At 39.7% G+C, this 14,390-nt stretch overlaps 1 protein-coding gene across 1 annotated transcript; it reads right to left on the bottom strand.

The window, feature by feature from the left end:
• Window positions 1-12,251: 12,251 nt before the first annotated feature.
• On the bottom strand, window positions 12,252-13,140 carry LOC139193780 (uncharacterized). Its single transcript, XM_070817423.1, has 3 exons — window positions 12,979-13,140; window positions 12,666-12,728; window positions 12,252-12,576 (listed from the first exon to the last, which is right to left on the bottom strand). The coding sequence occupies exons 1-3, from the start codon at window positions 13,048-13,050 to the stop codon at window positions 12,367-12,369; spliced, it is 345 nt and encodes a 114-aa protein (XP_070673524.1). The 5' UTR covers window positions 13,051-13,140; the 3' UTR covers window positions 12,252-12,366.
• Window positions 13,141-14,390: the final 1,250 nt, after the last annotated feature.

Below are 14,390 nucleotides of genomic sequence, written 5' to 3'. Positions count from 1 at the left end.
AAGTATTGGTTTACGAATTGCAATGGGCTTTTAGCCATTGGGCCGTCGACCGGGCGTCTTACTTACAGAAGCAGACGAACCGCGTAACCACTTCAGGCATCATCCATGGCATCTCGGAGGCATTTTAGGCATGAGGTGTAGGTAAAATCGCGTCTCAGAGGCCATATCCTTCATAGTCGCAGCTTTGATTCCACAGGTTGCTTAACTAGTATTACAACACTTTAAAATCAAGCCACTTCATGAAGATTTGCACGTCGAGGAATGACCATCTTGTTACGCGAATTATTTCATGGCCAGGGGTCCTGCACTTAGCATCTTTTCTGTTTAGAGACTCGGGATCCCACGGAATTGAATCTTTCAGTTAGCTAAGTACTGGTTTGGTACTGATGTGCTTTTATAAAATGTGGATATAAAAAAAAAGTTGAGCTCAAAATGTGTTTGGTAAACACATAAAAACGGCTTACTTTCACAGTTTTGGATGAAAAAAAAAAGCTGAAAACGTGGAGCAGCAAAAATGAGCTTTCAAAAAAAGCTGAAAGCGTGAAGCAACATAACTGTTGGATTATATGTTGAATGTTGGATTATGATTTCTTGTTTAACGTTGGATTATAATTTATTGTGAAATGTTGGATTATATGTTTAATATTAAGTTTATAAATATTTTTCTTTTAAAAATAAAGTGTATTTAGTAATTCACCTTTATTTGTTAAGAAAATTAAATTAATGGCACATCTAGTATTATACCCTTTTTGGTCATTTCACACAGTCATAGTTGTTTTACATAAAAGTTTACCAAACATTATAATACAGTTTTTTTTCTTTCCAAAAACACTTTTACAAAAAAGTTTACTAAACACTCTTCTGCTTTATTTCATAATTGCTTATTCTCACAACACAACAGAAGCAGTTTTTTTTTCCAAAGCACAGCAATACCAAACCAGCCCTAAGTCTATCCTGGAGGAAGGACTATCGTGGCCTCTTCTCGTATAAGGGCAGAGCTTACTGCTACTTTTGATACCGCCAGATAGATATATAGGTTCTCCACTGCTTCCAGCTTGGATAATAGTGGAGGTGATGTTAGGTACCGTTTCAGGTCCTCAAATGCTTTCTCGCACTCATGGTCCTACTTGTCCTTCTATGCATTTTTGATTGGCTTGAAGAAGGGCTTACATCGGTCGGTGGATCGCAAGAGGAAACGATTAAGCGCAGCTACTCATCCGGTTAGACTTTCAATCTCATTCAGAGTCGTGGGTGATTTCATGTCCAGGATCGCTCGGATCTAACTTGGATGAGCCTTGATTCCTCGTTGGGTTACAAGGTACCCTAAGAATTGGCCTGAGAAGATGCCAAAAGTGCACTTGGCTTGGTTAAGCTTCATGTTGTATTCTCAGAGGATGTCAAAAGTCTCCGCCAAGTTACGAATGTGGTCTGACCGCTGCTTGCCTTTCACCATGATGTCGTCAACGTAGACTTCCATGGTAAATCCGATCTGCTTTTTGAACATCGTGTTTACGAGCCGTTGGTAGGTTGCTCCCGCGTTCTTGAGGCCAAATGCCATGACTTTGTAGCAGTATATGCCTTGCTTGATCACGAACGCGGTGTTTTCTTTGTCAGGCTTATGCATGGCAATCTAATTGTAGCCTGAGTACGCATCCAATAAGCTGAGCAACTGGTTCCCAAATGTTGAGTCAATGAGCAGGTCGATCTAAGGAATTGGGTAGTTGTCTTTAGGGAATACCTTATTGAGATTGGTGTAATCCACATATACTCTCCATTGGCCCTTCTTTTTTTTTCATCATTAGCATGACATTGGCCAGCCATGCTGAATGCACCACTTCCTCAATGAATCCAGCTTACAACAACTTATTGATTTCCGCCTCAATAATCGCCACTCGCTCAGGTGCAAAATGTCACATTTTTCGGGATCATAAGTTTGGCAGCGAGGTTAACATGCAGCTTGTGGCAAGTTATCGTTGGATCAATGCTGGGAATGTCAGAGGGTGACCGTGCAAAAACATCACGATTTTCCCTAAGGAAAGCTGTGAGTTCTTATTTCTCCGCCAGGCTTAGACGTGAACCGATTCTAGTCGTCATTTTTGGCTGGTAGGGATCAAGAATGGTGTCTTCGGCGTCCTTTTCGGGTTTTCATCCTGATTCATCTTTCAGGGCATTGTCGATCTTGACGCCATCTTCTTGACCTGCTTGCTGTAATTGCTATTTAGCGAAGGTAGAGTCATCTTTCTGCATTTCAGCTGCTACTACTGGGACAAAAGACTTATTCTTTGATTCCTTTAGAACTTGTACAATGCATCGCCTGGATAAGGCTTGGTCGTCCTTGATCTCTCTGACTGCTCCTCCTAGGATGCGAAATCAGATTTTTTGATACTCAATTGAGGTCACAGTTTTAATATTCACGAGCTAGGGTCAACCCAGTATCCCGTTATGGGGAGATGGGTCCTTAACGATTATGAAGATCTATGATGAGACAATTGGTGGGCTCGTGACGTCGAGTGTGATAGTGCCAATGGCGGTTGAGGTAAGTTTGTTCAATCTAGTCAAGACCTACACCTTACGTTGGATCGTGCTTTCCAGGTCTATCTTTTGGATGACTGACAGTTGTAGGATGTTGGCTGAGCTGCCGTTGTCCACCATAATTCTGTGAACGATGGCATGGGCCAGTTAAACAAAAACCACCAAGGCGTCACCGTGGGGAAAGTCTACTCCCTCAGAGTTTTGCTCGATGAAGCCGACGATTGGTCCAGGTACAGCATCAGTGATTTGAACCTGATAGACCGATCTCGCCTGCGAGATCTTCCTTTTATTGGAATTATTGGTGGCCTTTAGATGCTCAGATTCGACAAAGATTCAGTTTATTTGGATTGTCTTGGTTGGGGGTTTGACTTCGGTATCTACTTCTCGCCTTGGTCGGGCAACTGGTCTGTTGGCATACCGGTCGCATTTGCCTTCATTCACGAGTTGCTCGAGGTATGTTTACCATATGGTGCAGGCGTTGGTTGCGTGCCTAGGGCTTCTATGGAATACACAGTACTTTGTTTAGTCTTTCTTGGAGGTGTCCCCTCTCATGGGTAGCGGCAGGTTAAACCACGCTGTATCTTTGAGGTCACGAATGATTTGGCTGATCGAGACTGAGAACTTGGTGTATGTCTTGGGCGATATACATTCCTTTGCTGGGGACCGATCCCTTCGTTTATCTCCTGGCTTGCTTTTGATGTTGAGCGGTTTATCGCTTGCCTTCTTCTGAGTTGGTTTCGCGGTTCTATGCGGCTGCTCAAGCGGCTTCTGGGAGTATTTTTCCTTATCCCAGAGTGAATGATTTTCTTCCAAAGCATAAGAGTTTGCCAAGGATAGGTTCTTGTCCATGATTAATTCTCCGAATAAAGGGTGATCTACTGGGAGCCTTTTTTGGAAAGCTGAGCATGCGAGGTTGTCATCACATCCAACAATCTTCATGTTGAAGAGGTAGTTAGATTTCTTTTTGATTGAGCAGTAGACGAATATTCCTTAGTCAAAACCAAAGAAAGTTCGCTAAAGTTCTGGATTGAAAATGGCGGTAGGGTGTGGAACCAGTCTTGCACCTCGCCTTGGAGCGTCGTCGCAAAGATCTTGCACATGAGAGCGTCATTGTTAACATAGAGGGTCATGGCACTTCGGTAGTGTATCAAGTGTCTATTCGAATCTTCATCTCCTTTGAACAAGGGAAAATGTGGCGGGTTGAACTTCTGCGGTGGCTTCATCTGCTCGATCTCATCTACAAATGGTGACCTGCTTAACTTGGCCACGTCTATTCGAAAGACATTGTCGGTAGTATCAATGCACTGAAATCCGCACGATTGCTCTGCTACGAACCTTTGTATTTCCTCTTGGATTTGCTCCTGGTGGGGGCAGTGGAGCCTCCAGTTACCCCTGGTGCTGACATGTTGGTCTACGTTGCTCCAAGGCATGTCTTGCTCATTTATGCCGCAGTTGGTGTGCACGTGGTTCACCTTATGCTGCTCATCGTCGCTTTGAGCGGAGGCTGCCAGTAGAATTGAAGTTGGACTATTCACGTGCTCTTCTTTGGGCGTCAAGTGGTTGTCTACTATGTTGCCCCGTAAGAGGATCTCCTTGTAGCCCTAGACTCATGTAGACACTTCGCCTGGAATGTCCTGAATGCTCATCGAAGTGTGGACCCAACCTCGAATGCACACTAACTCGTAATCCGAGTAGGGAATGAACGCTTCTTTGCATATCTAGGCAGGAGAAAATGTTTCCATGTAGGCCCAAACAAGAATGCACACTACCTGAACGCACAGTTTGTTATGGGTTGAACGGTTCTTTACCAGGACATCGTTGGAATGAGTCACGTTCTTCCATCATTGTCCTGCTTTGGGACACCTCATTTAGGGCATGCTGCATCTCGATGAGCTTTAGAAGTTGGTTAACCAAGGTGGTCTACTGCGCAAGGGTGCTTGTCAAATTGGCAACCTACTAGGCAGGTGGTGCTCACCATTTAGATTGGAAGAGCTTAGAAGATGGGCGTCTCTATGTGTGGTGGAAGTGTAATGGACTACAGGTACAAAATTCGGGCCCAAAACGGGCATTCCTGCAAAAAGTGGGGTGTAGGTAACGCTGAATCGATCGCGGGACTGGTGGTCGAAATTTGGATCGCCGAAGATGGCCTTGGAATGGATTGGGCCGCGATCCAGGTTGTCAGAATGAGTTGGACTAGCGCCTATTCACCTTAGTTTTGTATGGTTGTTGGGCTACCACATCTCGGCCTGCTAGCTGAGTGGCTTGGGCTTGGGCCTGTTGAGCTGTTTGGCTCGCTACAATTATAGCGTTAGGCTGGGTTTCCTGCCCAGGGCTTGCCGTGGCAACTGCCAAGTTCTGGGCCTCTTGCCCATGGGCTTCGAATTGGACCTGGGCCCCTGTCTAGGGTTTGGTAAGGTAAAGTGTTGCAGGGGTAACGATGGTGAAAGTGGTGTCGTGGCCTGGTGGCCTTGCCATGACTACTAGGTCACGGTGGTGATGGTGGTGGCGCGTCTCCTAGGCAGTGGGGCTCATCCTACCTCTATGTTGAGCCTTGAGGACTTTCATCGTGGGGCTATGTCCTCGTCTCAAATCTCTGGTCCAAATCCTTGCACATAGGAAGATCCGTTTATAGTAGTTTTTGAATTTCCTACCATTGTATCCTTTCTCCAGGGATTGATCAAGAAACTTTTCTAGGAAAAATTAATTGATGCGACATGTGAGAAATTCAACGTAACAGAAAATTCAAGAAACTAATGCAAGAGGCTTCTTCAAGTATTTTGAATTAGCTCTCAATGAAAGCACCAATTTTTTGATGCAAATTTCCACCGTCTTCAATCTTGACGAAAATGCACCTACAAAACAATTAACACCTTTGATCAAAGACCTAAACCTCATGCGCCCATGAGGTGGGGGGGGGGGTTAGGACAACGGATCTCCGATGCCTAAGTTAGTTTTTCTGATAGAGTAAAGTGTTTAGGGATTTTTTAGGGTTGCAAAAGCTCACAAAATTTGGTAGAATGTGGGGTATTTATAGGGCTAAGGCTGGCCATATAGGGGAGCATTTTTGCTCACCACCATAAACTATGGTGTATGCTCACCATACACCTAATCAATTGACACATGTCATTTCACTTAATCTTGGTTAATTTTTTTCAAAATTGAAAAACTAACATTTAATGTGAAAGTTAACTAGAGTTAAGTGAAATAACACGTGTCAAGTGATTAGGTGTATGGTGAACATACACCATAATTTATGGTGGTGAGCAAAAATGCACTCGGCCATATAGTGTTTAATGGAGATATATTCTCTAAATATTCCCAAGATACTTAATAGGAAATAATATCTTGAGATAATAAGGTAATTATCCCAAATTAATTTAAATTAGGATTACTTACTTGATTGGAGTCAATCTTCAATTAGTAATGTATTAAAGATAGGATTTGGGTAATTAATCCTTATCTTTAATTCCTTGCCAAGAGCATGTGAGTTGTAGGCAGTTGTGTTCAGCTGCTAAGACCTCCAAGGGTGTGAGCTGTGCGTGGGAGCATATAAGAAACCTGCCCATATATGAAGGGCAATCTTGTCTCCCTTGAATAAAAGTCCACGTGTTGCATGTAGAATTTTTAGGATTATTTTAGGCTCCACACTACGCAATCAATAAGTTTCATCTCCGCCAATCGCGGAATGATTACTCAAATCTACACTAATTCCTAAAGTGTTATGATACTTGCTACGCAACTCACAGAATTGGTTATATAAAGTGCAAAGTGTTCTTTTGGTATGAAAGGTTAGCGAATTTTATGAATAAAAAATATTTAGTCTTTTGTGATGCTGGCCACATAGCTCAAAGGATTAAAGAAAGCCAAAGCTAACAGCCAAATGGTCACACGTACTCGTCTGCTTCTGTAAATAAGGCGTCTGGCTACCAACCCTATGGCTAAAAGCTTTGCAAAGGTTCTACACCAAAACCTACGGCTTCATATGCTACATGGGCATGTCTGCTTAATAGAAAAGCAACACATATAGCACTGGTCTAGGGGTCAAAGGTTGGGCGTAAACGAAAAAAGCGAAGATGAAGAAAGACGAAGGTAACAAGTTTATTAAATTTTCTAGCAAAATTGATTAACAAATAGAAAAGGCCAATGGAGTTGAAGCAAAGCAAATAGCAACAAGGAAAATAAAGAAAATCCTAAAGGCTACCTAGAAAATTACTCTTCAGCAGCTTGGGCATCCCATGACTACTTGGTCGCCACGCCTTCATCAACCGCCACACTTTCAGCAGTGACATCATCTAACACTTCACACCTAGCTACCCCAGTAAACTCAAAGTTAGACGGCCTATCGAAGAGATGATTTACATAACCCAACTTGTAGAAATCAGCCTGACACTGAACAAGTGAAGCCTCGAGTCCAACTTTCTCACTCTTCAACTGCTCATTCTCCTCGAGCAGACCGACACGGACGCAATGTAGCTAATCCATTTCCTTCTTTAGATTTTCATTGATCTTCAAACATACTTTGGAGTTCCAACACATAAGGTTCAAGCTTATTAACGATCTTCTAAAAGTATATTACTTAATTATAAGTGGCCAATAACTCTTCATCCTTTACAAAAGTAGCAGAACGAAGCCCCAAAACGACATGCTCAAGATCTTGAATTTGAGGTATGTAACGACCAATCTCCTTCTTTACAATTTCATACTTAACTTGGATCGCGTTAAACCTAGTCTCCAAGTCAACGATCTCCTGGAGAGTAGTCTCAAGCTGCATAGAAGTAGGGGCGGAGATATCGCACCCTTTAGCAATGAGCTCAAACCCTAACTTTTTTATCTTTTCGGTAGAAGAGTAAGCCTTAGTTGCAATAGTTGTCGTCATCTCTTTGGCAGCCTTGGTTTCTCTTAGTTAAAGAGCATAGACTTAGTTATCAGAATCGCCGTATTCTGCATCATAGCAAGTAGAGCAATCTTCTTATATTATGTGTATGCTTCGCAAAGGAAACAACCCCTTTGACACCATCAATAAGCTTGGCACACGCATCCATGTCTTCAAGCAGATTGGGCTTTAAAAGCACACATATCTCAACAGACTCTCTAGAAACAGGCTTAGTGGATTTCTTATAACTGCCCACGTGAGCAGTGTCCTCTTTCTTAGCAGGCGAACTAGTTTCAGCAATAAGAGGACTAGGCCTAGGTGCCACTTTAACAGCAGAGTCTACCTTATCGCTCTTCATAGTAGCAAGCTTCTTTAAAGGTCAATCGTACTTAGCTTCTAATGGACATCTTGGTATAGACTTCAGCACTAGGGGAACGACAAAACCTTTATGCTGAGCAATTCAAATCTACATAAACAGAAGAAGACAATCATTGAGAGCAGCATAGCAAGCACAAAACAGCCTAATGATCAAGCAGTTTACTTATCGGTGATGAAAATCGTCGGAACGCGCAGCTTAGGGGAGGAATCAGACTCTCATTCTCCACTTATCTCTAAAGTCTCATTTGCCCATTTATGATCTCCCTTGCTCGAATTATCAAAGAGTCTATGGCGGGATTGTAGCTACCCAATTTCGTCAATATGACCTATGTCAAATAAGTACTAGAATTCGTTGATAGTTAAATCCAAGTCAAAGAATTGGATCAGATTGAGGAATCCTTGACCCTACTTGGAGAACACTGAGCAGAGGCATACTTCATGGAACAAAGTACTTCTTGGAAGAAACGCAGCATGGGAGAAGTAAATCTTAACATGAGGTAATAATAGTGAAACTTGATAGCTCTCTAAGCCCCATTACATGGCTCACAACTGCTCTACTCCTGGACATGCTTCACATGCACCCCAAATGGAATGGCATGCCGGTAAGGAAATCCCTAAATGAATCGTCAAAATTAATTTTCAAGTAGCCCACTTTACTCAAAGACCCGCCTTGGTGATACAATGATAGCACACCATCATCACTCTTGTGACTTGAAGAAGACATGTTCGAAGAAATTCTACAAAGACACAAGGAATGATTGTTAGACGGCTGCAAAAAAAAAAAAATTACATGAAGCAATGCACCAGGCTGAAGCCCAGCTGACTGCCCCATGAAAAAGCCCAATACACCAGTTGGCCCAGCGCACTAGGAGGCTCAGCACGCCAGACTGTCCCTCTCTCTGCCTCTCGGCCCAGTAAGCCTCATGGCCCAATCCAATTGGAAAGGGGGTTGTCATCCTGCACCTTCCTCTCTCTCTCTCTCTCTCTCTCTCTCTCTCTCTCTCTCATTTCACGCCACGAGGCTCCGAAAAATTAAGAAGACAAGGAAATTAATTTTTTCTTACCTTGGTGCGGCATGAAGACGAAGAAAACAACAAAAAACGGTCCTTTGCACAAGCAAGTGAAGAAGAATGCTAGAGGAAGGGGAACAAATAGCCTATAGCTTTCTCTTTCTTGTAGGGTTAACTAATTGCTCTCTGAAGTTGATTTAATCATCTACTTAAAGTAAACTTAAATAGAATTTCGATGTAATTTATTTCTCTTTCCTAGAAGGATCTAATTTCCAATCAAAGTGGGAATCTACATCAAAATAGGAAACAATCTTATGTTTCCTAAAAGTAAGGGAAAATCTCTACACCTACCGCTCTTTCCTACGAGCAGCCCAGCAGGTGTGGGGGCATTTGTGGAGTAAAAAATAATCCAAACACTTATGAAGGAGACACGTGAACTTTTGAGTAAAAATGACAAAATTACCCTCGAGGCACACCGGGATTCCCACCCACATGCAACAGATAATAATGGCTCAATAAAGGAAAAGGTGATCAATATGGTATTTATTCAAATCCCTCTCATCACTCCTCATTAATCCTTTATTGATTTTATTCAAAAGATAACTCCTAAAACTTCTTATTTAATTTAGGAATAATTTTCATGTTAATTACAATATATTATTTCACAAAATATCATGCAATTATTCTCCAATTACCATCATATATGGTCGGCCACTCTCCACCCCAAATGATCGGCCACCCTCCTATAAATACCCCACTTATCCCACTAAAATGCTAAGTCATTTGCTACTCACAAACTCTTAAATACATTCTTTTCATAATTCTAACTTTGATATCGGATATTCTTCGGCCAAAACCCTCCATTCATTGTGGGCGCATGAGGCTTTTGGCCTTAGTCTTAGGTGTTATTATTTTACAGATGCATTTTCGTCAAGGGAATAGACGGCGGAAGCTTGCATCCACATGAACCTAAACCTTAATACTTAATGTAACATGGCCGCATCCTCCCTTCGATACGCAATCTCTAAGCCATGGCACCGCGATTGGTTTTTTAGTATGCAATCCTAACTTTGTTGTTTCAAAAGAAGGAGAAGTTAAGGTTTTGAAGAAATATTTTGAGGCTTTTTGATTTCCATCGCCTATTAATAGGAAGAAATCCACTTAAGTTTGGAAATTATGATATTTTTCAATAAATAAAAAATGACCAAGAATGCCATGTAAGTACTTAACAGTTCTCTTAACTTAGGACTTAACGGAAATGATATTTCCTATACGTTGGATACTCTTTTGGAATGTTTGAAAATGTTGAGACTAATTTGGAATCATACCAAAAGGTTAGGGGTTTTAGGTACTTAATTATTTTCAAAATCTTTGATATTCAACACTAATGTACACTAAAGACAGGAGTAAAATTTGAACCGGCTACAAGTACAATCGACCAATTACTACAGTCTAATAGTTTGATTTGTTTCGATTTTGATAAAATTATTATAAAAAGCAATAACTAAGTCAAATCAATGTTGGACGGTTTGGTTCGGGTAGTTTGGGCTTAAACCCAATTATTTTTGCTTTTAAATTTTAAAGTTTTTCTTCTACAACATCAAATCATCCTAAAATCCTATATACTATCAAACTTACAACTCAAAGATCTTCAACCTTCCAACAACCTTCAAATTTAACATTCTTATGAGATGTCTTAGGTTTAATTACCGTCAAACGAGAATTTAAACCACATTATTGCTAGTTCATTATGAGGTTAAGCCTACCCTCTCCCTTTTAGTGTAGATAATATCGTTTGTTATAAATAAAAAAACATTCTTATGCAAGTGACAGGTCCAGCTTGATTTAGATCAATTTATAGAAGCCTAAAAGCTTTACAAAACCAATTTATTATATGAGAACGTTTGAATTCTTGTAATCGTAATGCATCTCCAATGTAGATGTCAAATATAAATTTGAAGACTTACATGGCAATGTTAAATTTTCTTTTGCTCCAATCATATGTTTGTTCTTATTCAATTAATATTTGTAGGACTCACTCTTCAAAACTAACTTTCAAGATTTATGATCGGTGCATATTACTAGGGCTCACACAACAAAACATTTAAAAAATAATTTGACATCATATTTTCTCATATGTCTATTGGCAGCACACAACCAGTTGTAACTTGTGTGTACCTTCAAATTTTATTATGTGACATTTCATTTAGAATTTGATATCTTCTTTGAAGATGCTCCCTTTTTTGGAACAAACAATATTATCTACACTTAAAAGGGAGAGGGGTGGGCTTAGCCTCACAATGAGCTAACAATAATGTGGCTCAAATTTGCAATTGGTGAGAATCAAACCTAAAATCTCTCACTTATAATGAAGATGAATACTATTATATCATCTTACTAAGTGGCTTGGAGTTGCTCTTATTTGTTATTTTTAAAATGACTTTTGAATCCTAATTCACATTTAATGCCACATGTAAGCCAAAAATAACGCTCAAGACATATGACACACTGTCATTTAAACGACATGTATCAACAACATTCCTTAACGGGTACCAAATTTAGTATGTTAGTTCAACCAAACCCACTTTAAATATTGGCTCTGTCACTGTACTAAATTCCTACATATTGTATTGGATAAATGGACATTAAAGCCTCTTTCTAATCTTTCTCATACTGTCACGAAATGATGTAGCTCAGAAAATTCAGTTATTTTAAATACATTAGAATTAAAGGAAAACACGACTTTTAATGAAGAAAAAGTGATTGGAAAATTAAAAATTCAAGAGTTAGAAGATTATTTAATGCTGCCATATTTTGAAAGTTGACGTTATAGACTTTTCAAGTAGCTCGACAAGCAAACAATAAAGAACGATCAGTTTTATAAATCTCTAGGTGTTTTGTCTGAAGACTTGTTTCCATAAACTTGTACCGAAGTTTTTGAATTATAGGTCTTGAAACTATATAAACAACTTTAGGAATACTATCAAATAAATTCTACAGTTGTCTCTATATTTGGTGGATTCTGAATTGCTGATGGAACTCAGCTTATGTTCTACAATTTAATGATCATTTCTATGTATCCTATTTCTTGATGCGTGACGAAAGCCCAAATACGACTGACATTGTATAAGCATGGCATTTGTTTGCCAAAATGTTATTTTTACCATCTATTTGTACCAGTATTTGTATTACCTCTCTAATAGAGATAAAACCAATATGTATTGGTGCGCTCTACCTTTATTAAAGAAATAGTACAAATATATAATAAATGTAGCCCTACTCTTTGTTTGCACATGCTACAAGTATACGCAAAGCCCCGAACATCCCCTAATTAAAACAGAAAACATAAGTTGCTATGGAGACCCAATAATTACATCTGCATTCTTTGGAAATATCAACACTACAATAACTGTTAAAATGTGATTTTGAACCGTTGTTAATTAATGTTACATTTAAAATTGGTCCAAAAGCTTGTATATATTTATTTCACATATATATAATATTCTCTAATCACACAATCGAGTATCTGATAACACAATATGTTAAATTATAAATTTTGAACAACGAAAGCTATCAAAATGGGGCCGACACGGGTTCTGTAAGCCGCGTTTCTTGATCGGGAGTTTCAACAATGGCAGTAGAGCACAAGCATTGGCAAGGCCCTTCTAAAATTTGAGCCTCCTCCTTCCACTCCACAAGCTTAGTCTGCAATTGTAGTTGCTCACCCTCTTCGTCAGTCATATGCTTCATCTCCTTCACTGAATCAAGTACTGGTCTCAGTCCCTATATACATATGTATAGAAAATGTAATTTAGAAGCATGTAATTGTAAGATATATATGAATTAATTCAAATGCTAGTATGAAAACATACTTCAATGAATATAGCTGAGGCTTCTGTTGGTTCCATTTTCTCAACGACATCAGCAGCTATTTCCTGCAAATATATGATGAGAAACATTTAGAAGATTACAAAAAATCCAAATTAAAAACAAGAAGCTCAACATGAACGTAATGTGATGCACGGAGTTTATGGTTAAGTCAGTTAAAAACATTCTCTCTTGCAACCATGCTCCCAATTGAGTTCTACTCACCCCTGCCCCAATATCATCACTTAATCAAAGTAAAAAAAAACACGTAGTTGTGATGAATTATATAAGAAAAATTAGTTTTTAAAAATTACGAACCCTAGCATGGTTGAGTTGCCCTTCACTCAAGGTTCTAGGCTCCGTCTCGATTGAACAGCAAACTTTAGCCATGAAATGAACAGAAGATTAAATAATCTCTCCAGCAATCCAACTGGGTAGCAAATGAATCCCAAGCATGTCAATGACCACCAAGTCAGTGCTGTTACTATCACTGTTTAGTCTATATATATAGTGAGGCATATAGCATGGTTTTGGCCGATATTTTAGGCAAAGTCACGGGTTCAATAGTGACTGGTATAGAAACTGAGGTTATAAAGCAAAGTGACACTTTCTCATACATCCCGTGCTTCTCTGATAGAAATTGGTTCATATGGTTGACAATTTTGGTGGTGGAGAGTACGTAGGTACGTAGGAGTTTTGTATGAGCTGTAAGGGGTGAGAAACTGCATGATATATGGTTACTCGATTTGATTTGATATTGATGGATTGCTCAAAAAGGTTCTTTGTAATGTTCAATATTTGTTAACCAACTATATGATCATCAAGGTGAAAAGCTCTAGCATCTAACTAACAATCGTTGATTGATGTGAAGTAACCATTGTTTGATTCACACGCATGTTGTCCACACGCATGTTGATGATCATTGGGTGTGAAACCAAAATGCTCGCCTTCATGATTTTACAAGCTTGTACGATCATATATTACAAGTCTTGGAATTACCGGCCAGCGCACAAAATTTTATGATTCTCCTTTTTTCAAAATCTTGGAATTATCTACTTCATTTTATGCCAATGTTTGGCTATCGGCACGAGTTGTGTTATGTTTAGTGTGAGGATATGAAGGTTAAAAAGTCTCAAATTGGTCAAAGGAGAAACTTTGTAATGGCCAATTGGTATTGTCCATATATAGTTCATTGGTTTTATACAAGTTGTATTGTGTGGATATGAGTTTTTATGGTGAAACCTCAACTTTCTTCATAGTATCACAGCATGTTAGCCCACATGTAAGTCCATTGGACACACATGCTCCATGTCACCCAATTTGTATTGTCCATATGTTTGACTTCAAAATTTGTCACATGTGAGGAAGTGTGTGAGGATATGAAGGTGAAGAGTCTCACATCAATGAAAGGAGAAACCTTGCAAGCTTATAAGTAAGTTGGGTACTCCCATATTGTCAATTGGTTTTATAGTGGAACCTCACACTACTAAATTAAACACTTAGCACGATGAGGGAGTATTTGTCGCTCAAAGCATTTCCAAGTCGCACAAAACCTATGGTGACGCAGAAATCGTCACGTGGAATTTGTTGCGCAAAGGTCGTGAAGAAAGACCTTGTGTGACGAAGAGTGCACATTCGTCACGTAGCTAAATGATTGCGCGATGCTTTACTGCTCGTCGCAAGAAATGTATACGGACAAAGGTTTTCATCGCGTGATATAAAAGGGTACA

The sequence above is a fragment of the Malus domestica genome, chromosome 17 (assembly GCF_042453785.1).
Source record: "Malus domestica chromosome 17, GDT2T_hap1".
NCBI lineage: Eukaryota > Viridiplantae > Streptophyta > Magnoliopsida > Rosales > Rosaceae > Malus > Malus domestica.
Note: the sequence above shows the minus strand (reverse complement) of the source record. Positions and strands in the feature narration are given on the sequence as shown.